General features: G+C 40.0%; 1 protein-coding gene across 2 annotated transcripts in view; it reads right to left on the bottom strand.

Annotated features, from left to right (window-relative positions):
* CCDC28A (coiled-coil domain containing 28A) overlaps positions 1 to 7,499 on the bottom strand; it is a 17,390-nt gene extending 9,891 nt beyond the window's left edge. The window contains exons 1-3 of one of the 2 annotated variants that reach the window (XM_028494380.2): positions 7,394 to 7,499; positions 5,332 to 5,531; positions 1,647 to 1,810 (exon numbers count right to left, since the gene is read on the bottom strand). In XM_028494380.2, coding sequence (XP_028350181.2) covers positions 1,647 to 1,810; positions 5,332 to 5,489 — 322 coding nt within the window. In that variant the 5' untranslated portion in view covers positions 5,490 to 5,531; positions 7,394 to 7,499. The remainder of the gene's footprint in view (positions 1 to 1,646; positions 1,811 to 5,331; positions 5,532 to 7,393) is intronic. The other variant, XM_055087470.1, reaches the window with a different exon arrangement.
* Between the last annotated feature and the right edge of the window lie 6,181 nt (positions 7,500 to 13,680).

The following is a 13,680-nucleotide window of genomic DNA, read 5'->3' on the forward strand; positions in this document are numbered from 1 at the left end:
CCGGCCCGGGAAGATCCCACATGCCGCGGAGCGGCTGGGCCCATGAGCCATGGCCGCTGAGCCTGCGCGTCCGGAGCCTGTGCTCCGCAACGGGAGAGGCCACAACAGTGAGAGGCCCGCGTAACGCAAAAAAAAGAGGTCAGAGGATTAGTACCTAAAATATGCAAAGGGCTCTTAGTAATTAACAACAAAAGGATAAATAGCCAAATAAAAAACTGGGTAAAGTTCCTAAAAAAGAGCAATCCAACCGCTTAACAAACATTCATGGCTATTCAAACTCAACAGTAATAAAAAAAAACCCTTTACACCAACAGGCTGGCAAAAATGAAAAGGCTGGTAATACCTATTAACTGCTGGGAATTCAGGGAAAAGAGTTGTTTCATAAATTGCTAATGAAAACTAAAAGTGCAATAGCTTTTCTGAAAAGCAATCTGGATACTTTTATTAAAGTTAAAATTACCTCTATGCTTTGACCCAGTAATCCCACTCATGGGACTCCATCCCAAAGAAATCTAAACAGCCACATAAGGATATATGTAAAATGATGTTCACTACACCATTGAGTTTAGCAGCTCCAAACTGGAGACAAAGTAAATGCCCTTCAACAGAGAAAAGGCTGAATATACCAGGGTATATTCACAACTTGAAAATTAGGTAGCCATTAAAAAAAAGAATGAATTAGAGCTATACCAGGTGACTCAGAGAGATTTTCATCAGGTATTGTTTAGTGAGCAAAGCAAGACACCGAAAAGTGTATATAAGATACTATTTGTAGAAAACAATGAAAAGAAAAATCTGTGTGTGTGTGTGCGTGTGTGTGCGTGTGTGTGTGTGCGTGTGTGTGTGTGTGCGTGTGTGTGTGTTACACAGTTAACTGGTTGGGGCTGGGGGGAGGCAGAGGCAATAGAGGGTGTAAGGGAAGGGGTAGGGAAGCCAAGTAAAAGAGCTGGGGAGGGAAAGACAGCACTTAAAAACACAATATTTATGTTGATGGCATTTATGCTTTTGTGTGAGATTCCATATGTGTGCATTCAATAATTTTTAGATTGCTTTTTAAAAATGCAGGGAAATAATTTTTATCATCAGAAAAAGCTTATAAAGTGAGTTGGAAGCTGAACATGAACTATCTGACCATACACTTTGTGAACTCGTATACAAAAATACCTATTCAGAGTTTTATTGGGACAATCAGTTAACTGTTCTTCCGTGTTCATCAAGCCAGATTCTTTAATATTTGAAAGTCAGGCATTGTGAGCAAGAAACAAGTTTAGGCTTGAAAGGGTAAAGAAAAATGATCTTGAGTCTTTCTAAAACTGAAATACTAAATCTAAAATATTTCAGTTGACAGAGAATGTCCCATTTGTTTGTTACACTTTCAAGATACTTAGTCCGTCAACAGCAATCCTACTTTAACAATTCAACTAACCCTCCCTTTTTAAAAACGTTTTTTCCTGAAATCTTACAAGACAAATTATATCCCACGACAAATGAAATCTAGGATGATTGCGTTTTATGCCTCTGGACTGTTGTTTTTTTTTTAAATAAAAGAAAATGACACTTCAAAAAGGAATTGCAAAATACATGCAGAAAATATGATGCAAACATCTTGAGAAGAAAAAGAGTAGAGAGAAACATCTATGGATTACCGAATGCTTGGAGTTTTCCAGAGTGGAAGTCATTCAAAAGGCTGAGGAGCCCCCTCTCCATCTCCTGGACATCGGAGACATCGGTGAGGAAGGAGTGCTGGATCGGGGTTGACTGAGCGCCTTTGCCTTCTCCACCCTGAGGTTTGGTCTTTTCTTTCGTCACTCTGTAAAAAGGGTGCAATAAAAAATTAATTGCCTATAATTACCTTTAAAAAGATATTTTTTCAGGCTGTTCTAGATTAAGGAAAAAACAAGACATCCGAATAAAATCAATACTAAATAAAAGCAGCCATTTCAAGGCAGAAACCGAAAGAACAGGCTATGAAAATCTCAAACAAATGTATAAAATATAACTACTAAGGTATATAAAGAGTTTGAGTAATGTACTTTTACTCTATGGTAATTCTTTGGACTGCAAAAAAAAACTGAAGAGAGAATTAGTAAGTCTTTTTACTAGCCTGTGTTTCATATTTCACTTCTCTGTAAACATATTCTGCTTTCCCATCTAACTTTATCCTAGCTGTTTCCTGAACTATGGGCTGTCCAACAAGTGGTTATGGGGCCCCTACTCTGTAGCTGACACGGTGCCAGACACTGAGTATATGAATGCGTGCAGGCCATCAGTGACTGCACTGAAGCGCGCCCAGTCTAAGGAGAAAGACAGACAGAAATTCACAATCAACATGTGATGGAGCGCTAGAACCTGTTATCCTTGACTCCTCCAGCTTCCTAAGGCCCCCACGTGCAGTCATGAAGTCCCACCGGTCACACCCATAGAGCTGTCTCTAATCTCTCCTCCTCCACTGCCACTGTCCTATACCTGACCCAACTACTCCAGCAGCTTCCCAGCTGGTCTCCCGGCGTCTACGTGCTGTCTCTGAGCCCACAGAGCAGCCAAGTCAATTTTTAAAAAGTAAAGTCAGATCATATAATTTACTTAATGCAAACCTTTCAGTAGTCCGATAACCTGAAGAAATTCTATCCTCTCTTGTATGTCAACGCTCTAGACATTCTGAATCTCTTTTGCTTCCTAAAAATCCCTTCTCTTGTCTCCTTGCAGCTAATCCTCTGCCCACGTTAGCACCCTTCCCCTCACTGCCATCCTTGCCAGGCTACCTCCCACACATGCTTCAAGTCTCCGTTTAAATGTGATTTGCTCAGGAAGGCCCTTTCCAAACCCCTAGACTAGGCCAGTTCTCATTACACACGTCTAGCATATGCCAGGCTCTCAAACTCTGGAGTGATTGTGCTATACATACTGTGATATGGGAGCAGAGAGAAAGAACAGTCTACTCAACCTAAGGGTAGCAGAGAAAACTTCCTAACTAAAGGTGATATGTGAGTGAAGGCTTAAAAACTAGGAGTGAACCAGGCAAAAATGGGAGAGGGCGTTGTGTGTTACTTTTATAACCCCGACACGTGCTATAGATCCTGATGTAACACATATATTCAGGACTCAGTTAATTTCGACATAACATAGCATGAAGACCTCTTCTCCACAAGTGCACTCGCCACAATGTGGGTAAGACGAATAGGGTGTACTGGGGGGCTCTGAATGTGCGGACAAAGGTGGCAAGACTAGTTAATTCCTGTGAAAAGAAATCAACTTAGAACACATAGGCCGTTGATACTAGGTCACTAACAGTTCTTCACAAAGCGGGATTTGTAATTTTACATACATGATATTAGATTTACTATCACTATCTAGTATCTTGCTACTCAAAGTGCTGTCCAAGACCTGTACCATCAGTATTACCTGTGAGCTTATCAGAAATGCTTAGCTGAAGCCCCATCCCGAACTAACTGATTCAGAATCTACATTTTAAAAACATTCCCAGGAGATCCATATTCACATTAAAATCTGAGATAAACTACTACAGGCTATAAGGCTTCAGTATAGCAAATTTTTTTTTCTTTCAGATTGGAAGCTTTATCCAAGTAAGTGTTTTGCATCAGTTCATCACTTAACAACCTTCTCAAAAAAGAAAATAAAAATCTGTTTCTTCTTACTTCGGTGTTTTTGATCATGTCACACTGTCTCACTTTATGTTAAAATAATTCAATTAAAAAGCACTCACTGAAATTATACTATGAACAAAGCGCCACTCTAAATACTGTCTGGCACACAAGACCCAGCCCTCAGGAAGCCCACATTCTAGAAGAGGGTAGAGAAATAAAAGTACAAGGTAGAAAATGACAATGAGATACAAATAAACTGATGCAAAAATTTGGAAAAAGGAGTGATTTCCTTAATCTCTTGGCTTTCTTTCCCCATCAACCATAACCATATTCAAAATCTGATTCTAAATTAAACTCCAGGAGGCAAACCCCTTTCCAATCTGATAATATATTCAAAAGAAGCCCTTATAACTTTTGTTTTTCATTTAGTCCTTATTGGAATGTTCTTTTCCAAGGGTCTCTGGCTATGTCCCTTTTGTTTCCTCAAAGACGGTGTGAGATCATCACCAGCAATCTTGTCTTTTGTGTTAATCCAGTGGCTACAATGTGCTACAAGCATTACTTCCTTAACTAACTCTCATGATGAGCTTGCAGTTAGAAGCTTATTTAATCATAATTATCTAGAGGATTGAGATTATGAAATGCTTTTTCTCTTAAGATATTATCCTGCTTTCCAAATATCTAACCCTAAAAAATACTCATATATGCAGCAATAATAGGTAACATTTAAACTTGTCCCGTTTCCTTTAAAGCCTTAAGACAAATATTAATATGTTCACTAAATATTAATAATGATTACTTCTAGGTGGTAGGATTTTAGTATTCGTCTGTTTCTTCTTTGAATTTTTCCTGTTTAAATATTTACAATAAATACAAATCATTTCTATTAAAACAGTGAACTCATTCTTTAAAAAAAATTAAAACTACCAAAGCACAAACACTCAACTTAAAAAAAACAACAACCAGATATGTTTTTTCCATTTCTGGCTAGCTCATCAACTTTGTCTGCAAGTTTTCTTGCTCTGTATTTGTTTTTTTTTAATATTTATTTATTTGGTTGCGTTGGGTCTTAGTTGCAGCTCGAGGGCTCCTTACATGCGGCATGCAGGCTCCTTAGTTATGGCGGGCAGGCTCCTTAGTTGCAGCTCACTGGATCCTTAGTTGCAGCATGCATGTGGGATATAGTTCCCAGACTAGGGATCGAACCCGGGCCCCCTGCATTGGGAGCGCAGAGTCTTAAACACTGTGCCACCAGGGAAGTCCCTGCTCTGTATATATATATATGTATATATATATATATATATATATTTTGCGGTACGCGGGCCTCTCACTGCTGTGGCCTCTCCCGTTGCGGAGCACAGGCTCCGGATGCACAGGCTCAGCGGCCATGGATCACGGGCCCAGCCGCTTCGCGGCATGTGGGATCCTCCCGGACCGGGGCACGAACCCATGTCCCCCGCATCGGCAGGCGGACTCCCAACCACTGCGCTACCTGGGAAGCCCTGTATATTTTAATATGAGACAAAGTAAAAGCCTAAGGCCAATCATTCATTCTGCATTTTCTAATCTCTATACACTGTAACCTTCAAAAAATTTTTTTCTAAATCACATGGAATATGTGCCTCAAAAGTCAAACCAAGAGGAAAAAAATGTTATAAGAATTAGTGGATTTAGTATTTACTTTAAATAGCATTTTGCTGTGATAATGTGAAAGAAAAGAATTCACCTTTTTAACTTTGGTCGCTGTGAAGTTGACTGTGATGCAGGATTTGAAAACCCCGTGCTTTTACTAACTGGAATGGCATTTTTTTTGGCATTAACAACCTGAGTAGAGTGGGCACTAAAAGACTTAGGACTCTTCCTCTTCACTTTGCGCTCCTCCATTGTTTTAAGTTCCTTACTGCACCAAGGCCAGCTTCTTATGACCTAAGGAAATACAGCAAAATTATACACATATGCTAAAATACGCCAAAATGAAAGGGCTTCAAAGACCCACTTCATGGGCTGAAAGAGGATCAAGAATTTCAGAGGTCATTAAAGAAAGTTAGAACAAGGATTCTTAAGCTTAGTTTACTGTATTATGTACACAGAAGACCTAACCAAAACTTCCTGTTAGACAAAAAATTTTTTCACTGTTTATTAATTCATCCCACAAAAATTTACTCTCTTCTACAGGTCAGGCACTATTTGGGGCATTGGGGAGACAGTACTGAACAAGACAAAGTCCCTGCCCTCAATGTTCCCTACATTTTTATAGAAGGGGAACAATATATAAACACTAAACAAATCATCGAGCCTGACTCAAGCTTTATGTGCCACTTAGGTCTCCCTTCTAAAACGTATTCTTTGAAAAACCACCTAGATACAAACAGATATATAATTGACATGGGTACCTGCATTTTAATTAGCAACTAGAAACCTTATTTCAACTACCAAGTAGAAATTCAGTTGCTGCCTAGAGTTAATACTGAGTCTAGTTCCTTGATCAAATGAAGTTCTGTAAAATTAAACTTGTTCCATCACAATTTTAAATTTACTTTCTCTACCTATTTCCAATGAAACATGAACCTTTATTATATGTTTAGTTTTGTCAATGTCAAAAAAGTTATACTATGAAGTTACAGTTGGTCCTTCCATAGAGAATATGTGTAAAACCTTCTATTTATCCAGTACCTTCCCTTTATGTATTAACCAGCTTTATTTCTCTAACAGCCACCCATCTAAAAATATCCTTCCACATTTCCTTTTTATTTATGCATAATATTAAATTCTTCCTAATTATATTGTTTCATGTATCATAAGATGAGAAATTTATATGGCTATTCTTCTCATCAGATTGTAAAGTGCACTAGGACCGTTAGGCCTTTTATTGTATGTTGTGTTGAATTTAATCATTCTATGACCATTCAAAAAGTCTCAAATCCACTGATGTCACTCCTCAAGTAATTATTTGGGAATTTTAATGAAAATAGATTTTTTTGGCTACTGTCTGGGCTCCGTGCTACTAGCACTGTTATTTAAACCATTGAGCTCAGTTGGCTCAGGCTGACTCTAGACAATCATAACTGGACCTAAACCTCCAAAGGACCAAAGACTGTAAAGGAGAGGCTCTATTGCCCAGTCTCTAATCCCAGATAACGAACGTAAATCCGCTTAAATCTTGGCTAACAATTTTTCCTTTAAGAAGCATTTTAAGTAACAGAACAGACATTTTGGGGTTGTTTCAGCATGCAACACAAATTAAATTTTTTAAAAATAACTGAATAGAGAAGATGGGGTATCAGTTCTCCAAAGAGGCAAGGCTCCGTATAAATTTATGATACACAAAAACACACTGGTTTTCGAATTTAATTATGCTTATACACAGTTGGTGACACAAGAATAAAAAACAAACAAACCAGGAAACAATGCAAATAAACCAACAGTGGTCTAAACTATTGATAAGATGTTCTGAGGGGCCAGGGCTCGAAAATTATGTTTTGGTTAGATAACATCACTACTACAAGAGCACCGAAACCCTTCTTGTATACCTAGCAGCAAGGAACCATTCAGAGAAGACCTTCATAGACTACAGCTCGTAGTCTAACTCACACATTAGTTTGAGAGCCAGGAACCCACAGCCTCCAAGCAGGACCACTAGAAATTCCTCTTGACTTCACCTCATTGCCCTTCCCTAATCAGCGGTCACGGAGAACCTTCCCCGCCCAGAATCCGGTAGGGGCCAGAACTGGTGGTGGGAGGGGCCTACAGGGGGACATTGCGGGGCTGCCTTTGCTTCCACTTCATACCTGGGGAAGAAGGGGATCGGGGTCCTCTTCCTCAACCTGCAAGGACCCCGGGGCCTCTGAAGCTACCGCCGCAGCTGCAGCCGCCGATACTACAGCTGCAGCTTGAGCCGGGGTGAGTCACATCCCGGACCTCTCGCCTGCACAATGCCCTTTGTTTACGGAAGTGACGTAAGGAGGCGAAGCCTCCGCTTACTAGCCGGGAGCCTCGCCTCTTCCTGTTCCACCTGTGCGGCTACCGTCTCCGGCTCTGGCACCGTATTGCTTCCCCTGACCCTCATTCAACTGTAAGTTCGACGGGCATGGAAAGGAGGATCCAGAGCTGGGCTTTTATTTTGGGCTCAGTGGCCCAGAAGCTGGGAGGATTCGGAGGGGATGTGGAGGCAAGAACCGGAAATTTAGTACCTTTTCCGGAAGCTGTCCCGCCCCCTCCGTGAGTGTCAGCTCCCACGCACTACAATTCCCAGCATGCTGTTCGAGCAAGCGTGGAGGCGGAACCAGAGTGTCGCCATAGCAACTGTTCCGGATTGTTTCTGATGCCTCGCCTGGACTTCGCAAGGTAAACAAACGTTGGCTTGTAAGGCAGCGTAAAAAAACGTGATTCTGTTTAGCAACCCCGAGGCTGAGCCCCTGAATGAAATGCTATTACTGCTGCTATAAGTAGCTACTGTTCAGGCACTTGACAGACGTCATCTCTAAACCTCACTGCCATCTATAATTAGGTGTTAGAATCCCCCTTTTAGAAATGAGGAAGCTGACACTCAGAAAGGCTGCGCCTCTCTGTCGCCAGGACAGTTCCTCCCTACCTTTACTCCCTCTGGAGAAGGAGTTGAGGATTGAGAAAGATCGAACTCTCCTAAATGAGGGGAGAATCCATGTTTTATTCCCTCATCTGGATAGCCTTCCCCGTTGAGGGTGGGAGATTTTAGGTTCATAGACCTTTAGATTGAAGAGACTAGAAAGCACCATGTACTTCTCCCTCGTTTGCTAATAAGGAAACCGTATCTAGAGGTCGTATCAATGCCCGAGAGGCAGAGCACAGAAGAATGCAATTATCCTGGTTTCTAATATGGGATGTTCTACCGCCACCCCCTCCATTTTTTAAAATTCTAAAATGTTTTAAAAAGAAAAACAGAGTAAACATTCATGCACCCACTATCCAGAATTAACGGATGTTACGTTTTATCATTTTATATTTTTAAATGAAGAAATATACCATTACAGATAAAGCGGGTGCTACCTATTCTCAGTGCCACTCTACTTCCCTTCTGAGGGGTAACTACGGTCTTAAATTTGATACGCATCTTGCTAATCTAGGTTCGTATACTTTCACTGTTACTATGTATTTGTAAACAATATATAGAATGACTTTGGGCTTTTGAAGTTTTACATGAATGCTTTATATTTTGTGTATTGATCTACAACTTGACTTCTCACCCAAGTCTATGTTTTTGAGATCTATCCACATTGATACAGATAGCTAGACTTCATTTGTCTTAATTATATAGTATTCTATCAAATAGGCTTGCCACAAACTATCTGAGAATTCCCATAGTGATGGACGTTTAGGTTGTTTCCCATTTTTCACCGTTACAAACAATGCTGTAGGGGGCAATCTTCTCAATATCTTTTCTCAATGTCTCTTAACTCATCCCTGAATTGTCTTATCTGAATAAGCAGAACTTGCAATCTGGGGATTCACAGGCTTTTTTTTTTTTTTCCAAGTTGGTTACTAACAGTTAAAGCGAAGGAATTAAAAATGATGTCAGCTCATCCATTTGGCATCCCAGTAATAAATGGGAAGATCTGACCACACTAGATCTGCACAACAGACTGGCAACAGTAGTTCAAGCCCAAGAGAAGCTGCCGCCTTTAGATCAGTTCAGGTGATCTCTATTATTCTCTAAGACACAATGCGTTTAGTATCCCTCTGAGCCCTGTGGTATTTGCATTTGCAACTTAATACAGTAATGAGATAGAGTCATAGAGGTACTTTTATTTGAAATCTGGAGTTCTTGAAAGAAATCTTGTTCTTTGAGACTTACTAGATTTTCCTTTATACTGCAAAGATCCCTGCTTTGGATTGTTAAATGCACACCTTGTGTAAATTAATCAGATACTTTCTTCCTAAAGACAGTATGTATTTCCAGGATAGGAGCTGTGATCAACAAGACCACTCCCCTCACCCCCCACTAATGTACTCTATATAGCATATTTTCAGGACTTCCCTGGCAGTCCAGTGGTTAAGAATCTGCTTCCACTGCATGGGGCACGGGTTGGATCCCTGGTTGGGGAAGATACCACATGCTATGCAGTACCGCCAAAAAAAAAAAAAAAGACTAGCATATTTTCAAAAATATTATTTCTTATGGAAAATTTCAAACATATACCGAAGAAGACAGAATGGTATAATGAACCCCTAAGTATCCATCATCTAGCTGTTGACTCATGGCCAATCTTGTTTCACTTATACCCCTCCCCTGACATTTTCTCCTGTCCAGTAATATTTACATTGAAGCAAATCCCAGATATCACTGAATCTGTAATATTTCAGTGTGGATCTCTAAAAGACTTTTTAAAACTTTACCATAATATCACTATTATTCCTAACACAACACTAATTGCTTAATATTTTCAAATATGCAGTCAGTGTTCAAATTTCCAATAGCATCATAAGTGTCATAATTTTTTTTTTACATTTTATTAAATCAGGAATATTTTTCTGTAACGTCCTTAGGTGATGAATGGGTTTGGAAGCCACTGTTGTACATCTTCATTTGTTGAGCTGCAAACTGGCCATGTCTTTCCCCTGGAGGTTACACTCTAAAGGAGATGAAAGGTATCTCAACCCAAAGCAAATGGCTGTTCTACCTCAGTGCCTGGAAAAGAGTCACGCCTTATTGCCCCTGTGGTTCTTTTAGGGAAGAGATTTTTGGGGTTTGATTCTTTAACTTGGAAGCCTATCTATCATTTCCAAGGGTTCCTACATCTCCTTTTCCTCCTATACCAGAATGCCTAGGCCAAGATAGATCAGAATCAATGCTTCTTTGCATGCCTGACTCAGGAAACAGCTAGTAAACAAGCCTTAAAGCAGAAATGAGCTTGCCATATTCATGGAACTGAAAGAATGCCAGTCAGTGTGGTGGTGTGGATTCTGATCTACTCTAAGATGTACATCTTAAGCAGTAGTGAAGGATCCCAAAATAAACACAGGGACCCTTAAAATTGTAAGTATTTTACTGCTGACTACTTTGGAAATGCAAACAAGGGGGTAAACAACTGACCTGAAAAGTTACAGACTTAGACATTTACAAAATTCTCACATATATGGTCTTTGATTACTCTGTCTCCCTCAATAGGCTTTAAGTTCCTTGAGGGCAGGTATTATTTTTTATTTGATTTTTGTATCTTAAGCACATTGCATTTTGCATTACATAGAACATGACATAAGGCAGGTGCTCAATAAATGTATGTGTTATGAATGAATGAAGTTCGCTGATTTTATTTCTGAAAGTAAAGTGTTTCCCATAATTCTTCTTTAAACCCCAGAGTCCATAGATGTAGGCGCAGTCATAATGCCAATCAGATGATGTCACTAATCCCCAGGCAAGTGCTGTTTTTTTAGCTGGGCAATTTGTGTTTTGTTTCCCAAGCCTTCATGCCAAGAGATCTAATGAAGGAACTAATCCTGAAGCTTAGGGAAATTGTTGCCCGGGTGATTATTTTAAAAACTTAATATTTGGTATAGTTTCAGTTTGTGATTCTACAAAATTAATGTTTTAATATAATTTCGTATTCACACTTCCTTTTTAAGGGCAGGAGTAGTTAACAGGATTAGGGGATGGCTGTCAGCAAGATAAGAGGACAATTCATCCTTTCTCTAAGTTCTTGTCAGAGGGACACTCCACCTTTAGAAGAAGGCTGACTGTAGGCTTAACCAAAAAACAAAGTATACCGGCACCAGCAAATTAGCTCCACTGCATTACAACCCTTCCATCAGTTTTATTTCTTTTTGTTGAGTTTTAATTAAGTAGCAGTATTATCATGGAGCATCACAAGATTGCTAAGAAATACCTGTTGGGATAGCTTACAGAATAGCAGTACAAGATGGAGGGAAGGAAGGAAGGAGGAAGGAGGGAGGGCGGGAGGGAGTAAAGAGTAGGAATGGCTCCCATAACACTATTTATATCTCTATTTAACGAAGAAATTTTGAAATGTTACCTAAAACCTAAGCTGCTACCACTCTGTCTTTTGAGTTGCCATAATTCCTATCAGTGGGGAAATAAATCTTTACATTGGGTCAAGAAAAGGGATGAGACTCTAGGTAGATGGCCCATGTGGGTCGTAATACGGTAATCAGAATTGGATACGTACAGGTGAACGGGAGGCTGAGTTTGGGGATATGAGGTTGACAAAGGCGAATTGTTCTGTATGATAAAGGGGGGGAAATTGTTCTCTGTGGCAGAGGGTGGGGGTTGAGAAATGTTGCTCATAGTTAGCAAAAAAGTGGGGAGCAGAGGGGGAACGGAGGGACAAAATGGTGGCAAGAAGCAGAGCAATGAGGGCTGTTATCCAACTGTAATTGTTAGTGTGGCTATAATTACACACACACACACACACACACACACACACACACACACACACACACACACGTTCTCGATGCTTCCAAACATCAAAATAAATCCCCTACAAGCTCAAGGCTTTGTGTAAATTAGTCAGTATGGAAATCAAAGGAAAAGCTTTGTATTCTACATCTTTAGGAGATTTGGAGAACAAGGGCAATATGTATGGAATAGTAAAGTAATCCATAAACTAAACTATGTCAGATGAAGCAGGAGCTAAGAGTACAAGGTGAACGAGAAAATTACAAGCCACAGTTTCCTCTACAATCTTAGAAAGAGGGAGAGACATGAATTTTCCACCATCTGAAGATTGGAGGTTTATATTAATTTCATTTTAACCTTAAAGGGCAAGGGTACCTGGGATGACACCTGGTAATCTGCTGGTCTCTCCCACTAGTCTGTTACCTACCTGAAGGAAGGAACTATATCTTGCACAACATTATATTCCCAAGGTCTAGCATAGTGTCTGGCATACAATAAAAACCTAGAAAATGTTCATAAAATGAGTGAATAAATCAGGAGAAAACTAGACTTATATGATGGCGAGTAGCAGAATGGCATTATTAATTTAATCAAGTGTCACCATAACTCAGATGACTAAGTCACAGATTAGAAATTACAAGGATTCTTAGTCATACCTACCTCTGGCCTCCAGGTGGCAGTATTATCTCATATTAAATTGTTTGAGACCAGATTGCATTTAACTTTTGAGGGGGAAAAAAAAATAACCATAAATGAATTAAACAATTCTGTAGCTTATTTCTGTAATTGTACTGAGCAAAAATAATAAATAAAATATACTTACATGAGATTATAGATTTCTTCTCCAATTTCAACACAAATGAGAATTTACCGGTCGTTCTCTAATTCAAGCAGTTTCCAAAACTTTGAAGGTAAATACAAATTGGTGTACTTTGCTTACAAAACACATGTCTTTCTTTAAAGTATGGAAATGTGGGGGGGGCAGTAATTTGTCTAGAAATAATTCATCTACCAACAAACAAGGTGACCAGGTTAAATACAGGATGGTCAGTTAAACTTGAATTCTAGATAAAGAATACTTTATTCGGGCTTCCCTGGTGGCGCAGTGGTTGAGAGTCCCCCTGCCGATGCAGGGGACACGGGTGCGTGCTCCGGTGCGGGAAGATCCCACATGCCGCGGAGCGGCTGGGCCCGTGAGCCATGGCCGCGGAGCCTGTGCTCCGCAACGGGAGAGGCCACAGCAGTGAGAGGCCCGTGTACCGCAGAAAAAAAAAAAGAATACTTTATTCAGATAAGTTTATCCCATGCAATACTGGGGACTAAAAAAGTACTTGTTTATCTGAAAATCAAATCTAACTGGTCATCCTATATTTTGCTTTGCTAAATCTTGCCATCTTACCAACAACATTTTGTTGTCGTCAATTACAAAATAAGCAGAACTCTTCCAGGTCTGCAGGGCCCAGTGCTGTTTCCTTATTTGGAGAGATGAAAAGGAAGTAGCTTGGTAGGGTCGGCTTCCTCGCTGTAAGTCTAACTTTACTGTTCTTTGTACTCTACCCATGCAGATCAGAGTTCCCCAGCTGAGTAACTTATCTTCAGGAAACTGACCTCTCAAGCAAGTGCAGATGGTGTAGCCTAAAGCGGTGATGTTACACAAACACACTGTTTTATAGCACTTGTGAGTCT

Source organism: Physeter macrocephalus, chromosome 10, assembly GCF_002837175.3.
Source record: "Physeter macrocephalus isolate SW-GA chromosome 10, ASM283717v5, whole genome shotgun sequence".
Classification (NCBI taxonomy): Eukaryota; Metazoa; Chordata; class Mammalia; order Artiodactyla; family Physeteridae; genus Physeter; species Physeter macrocephalus.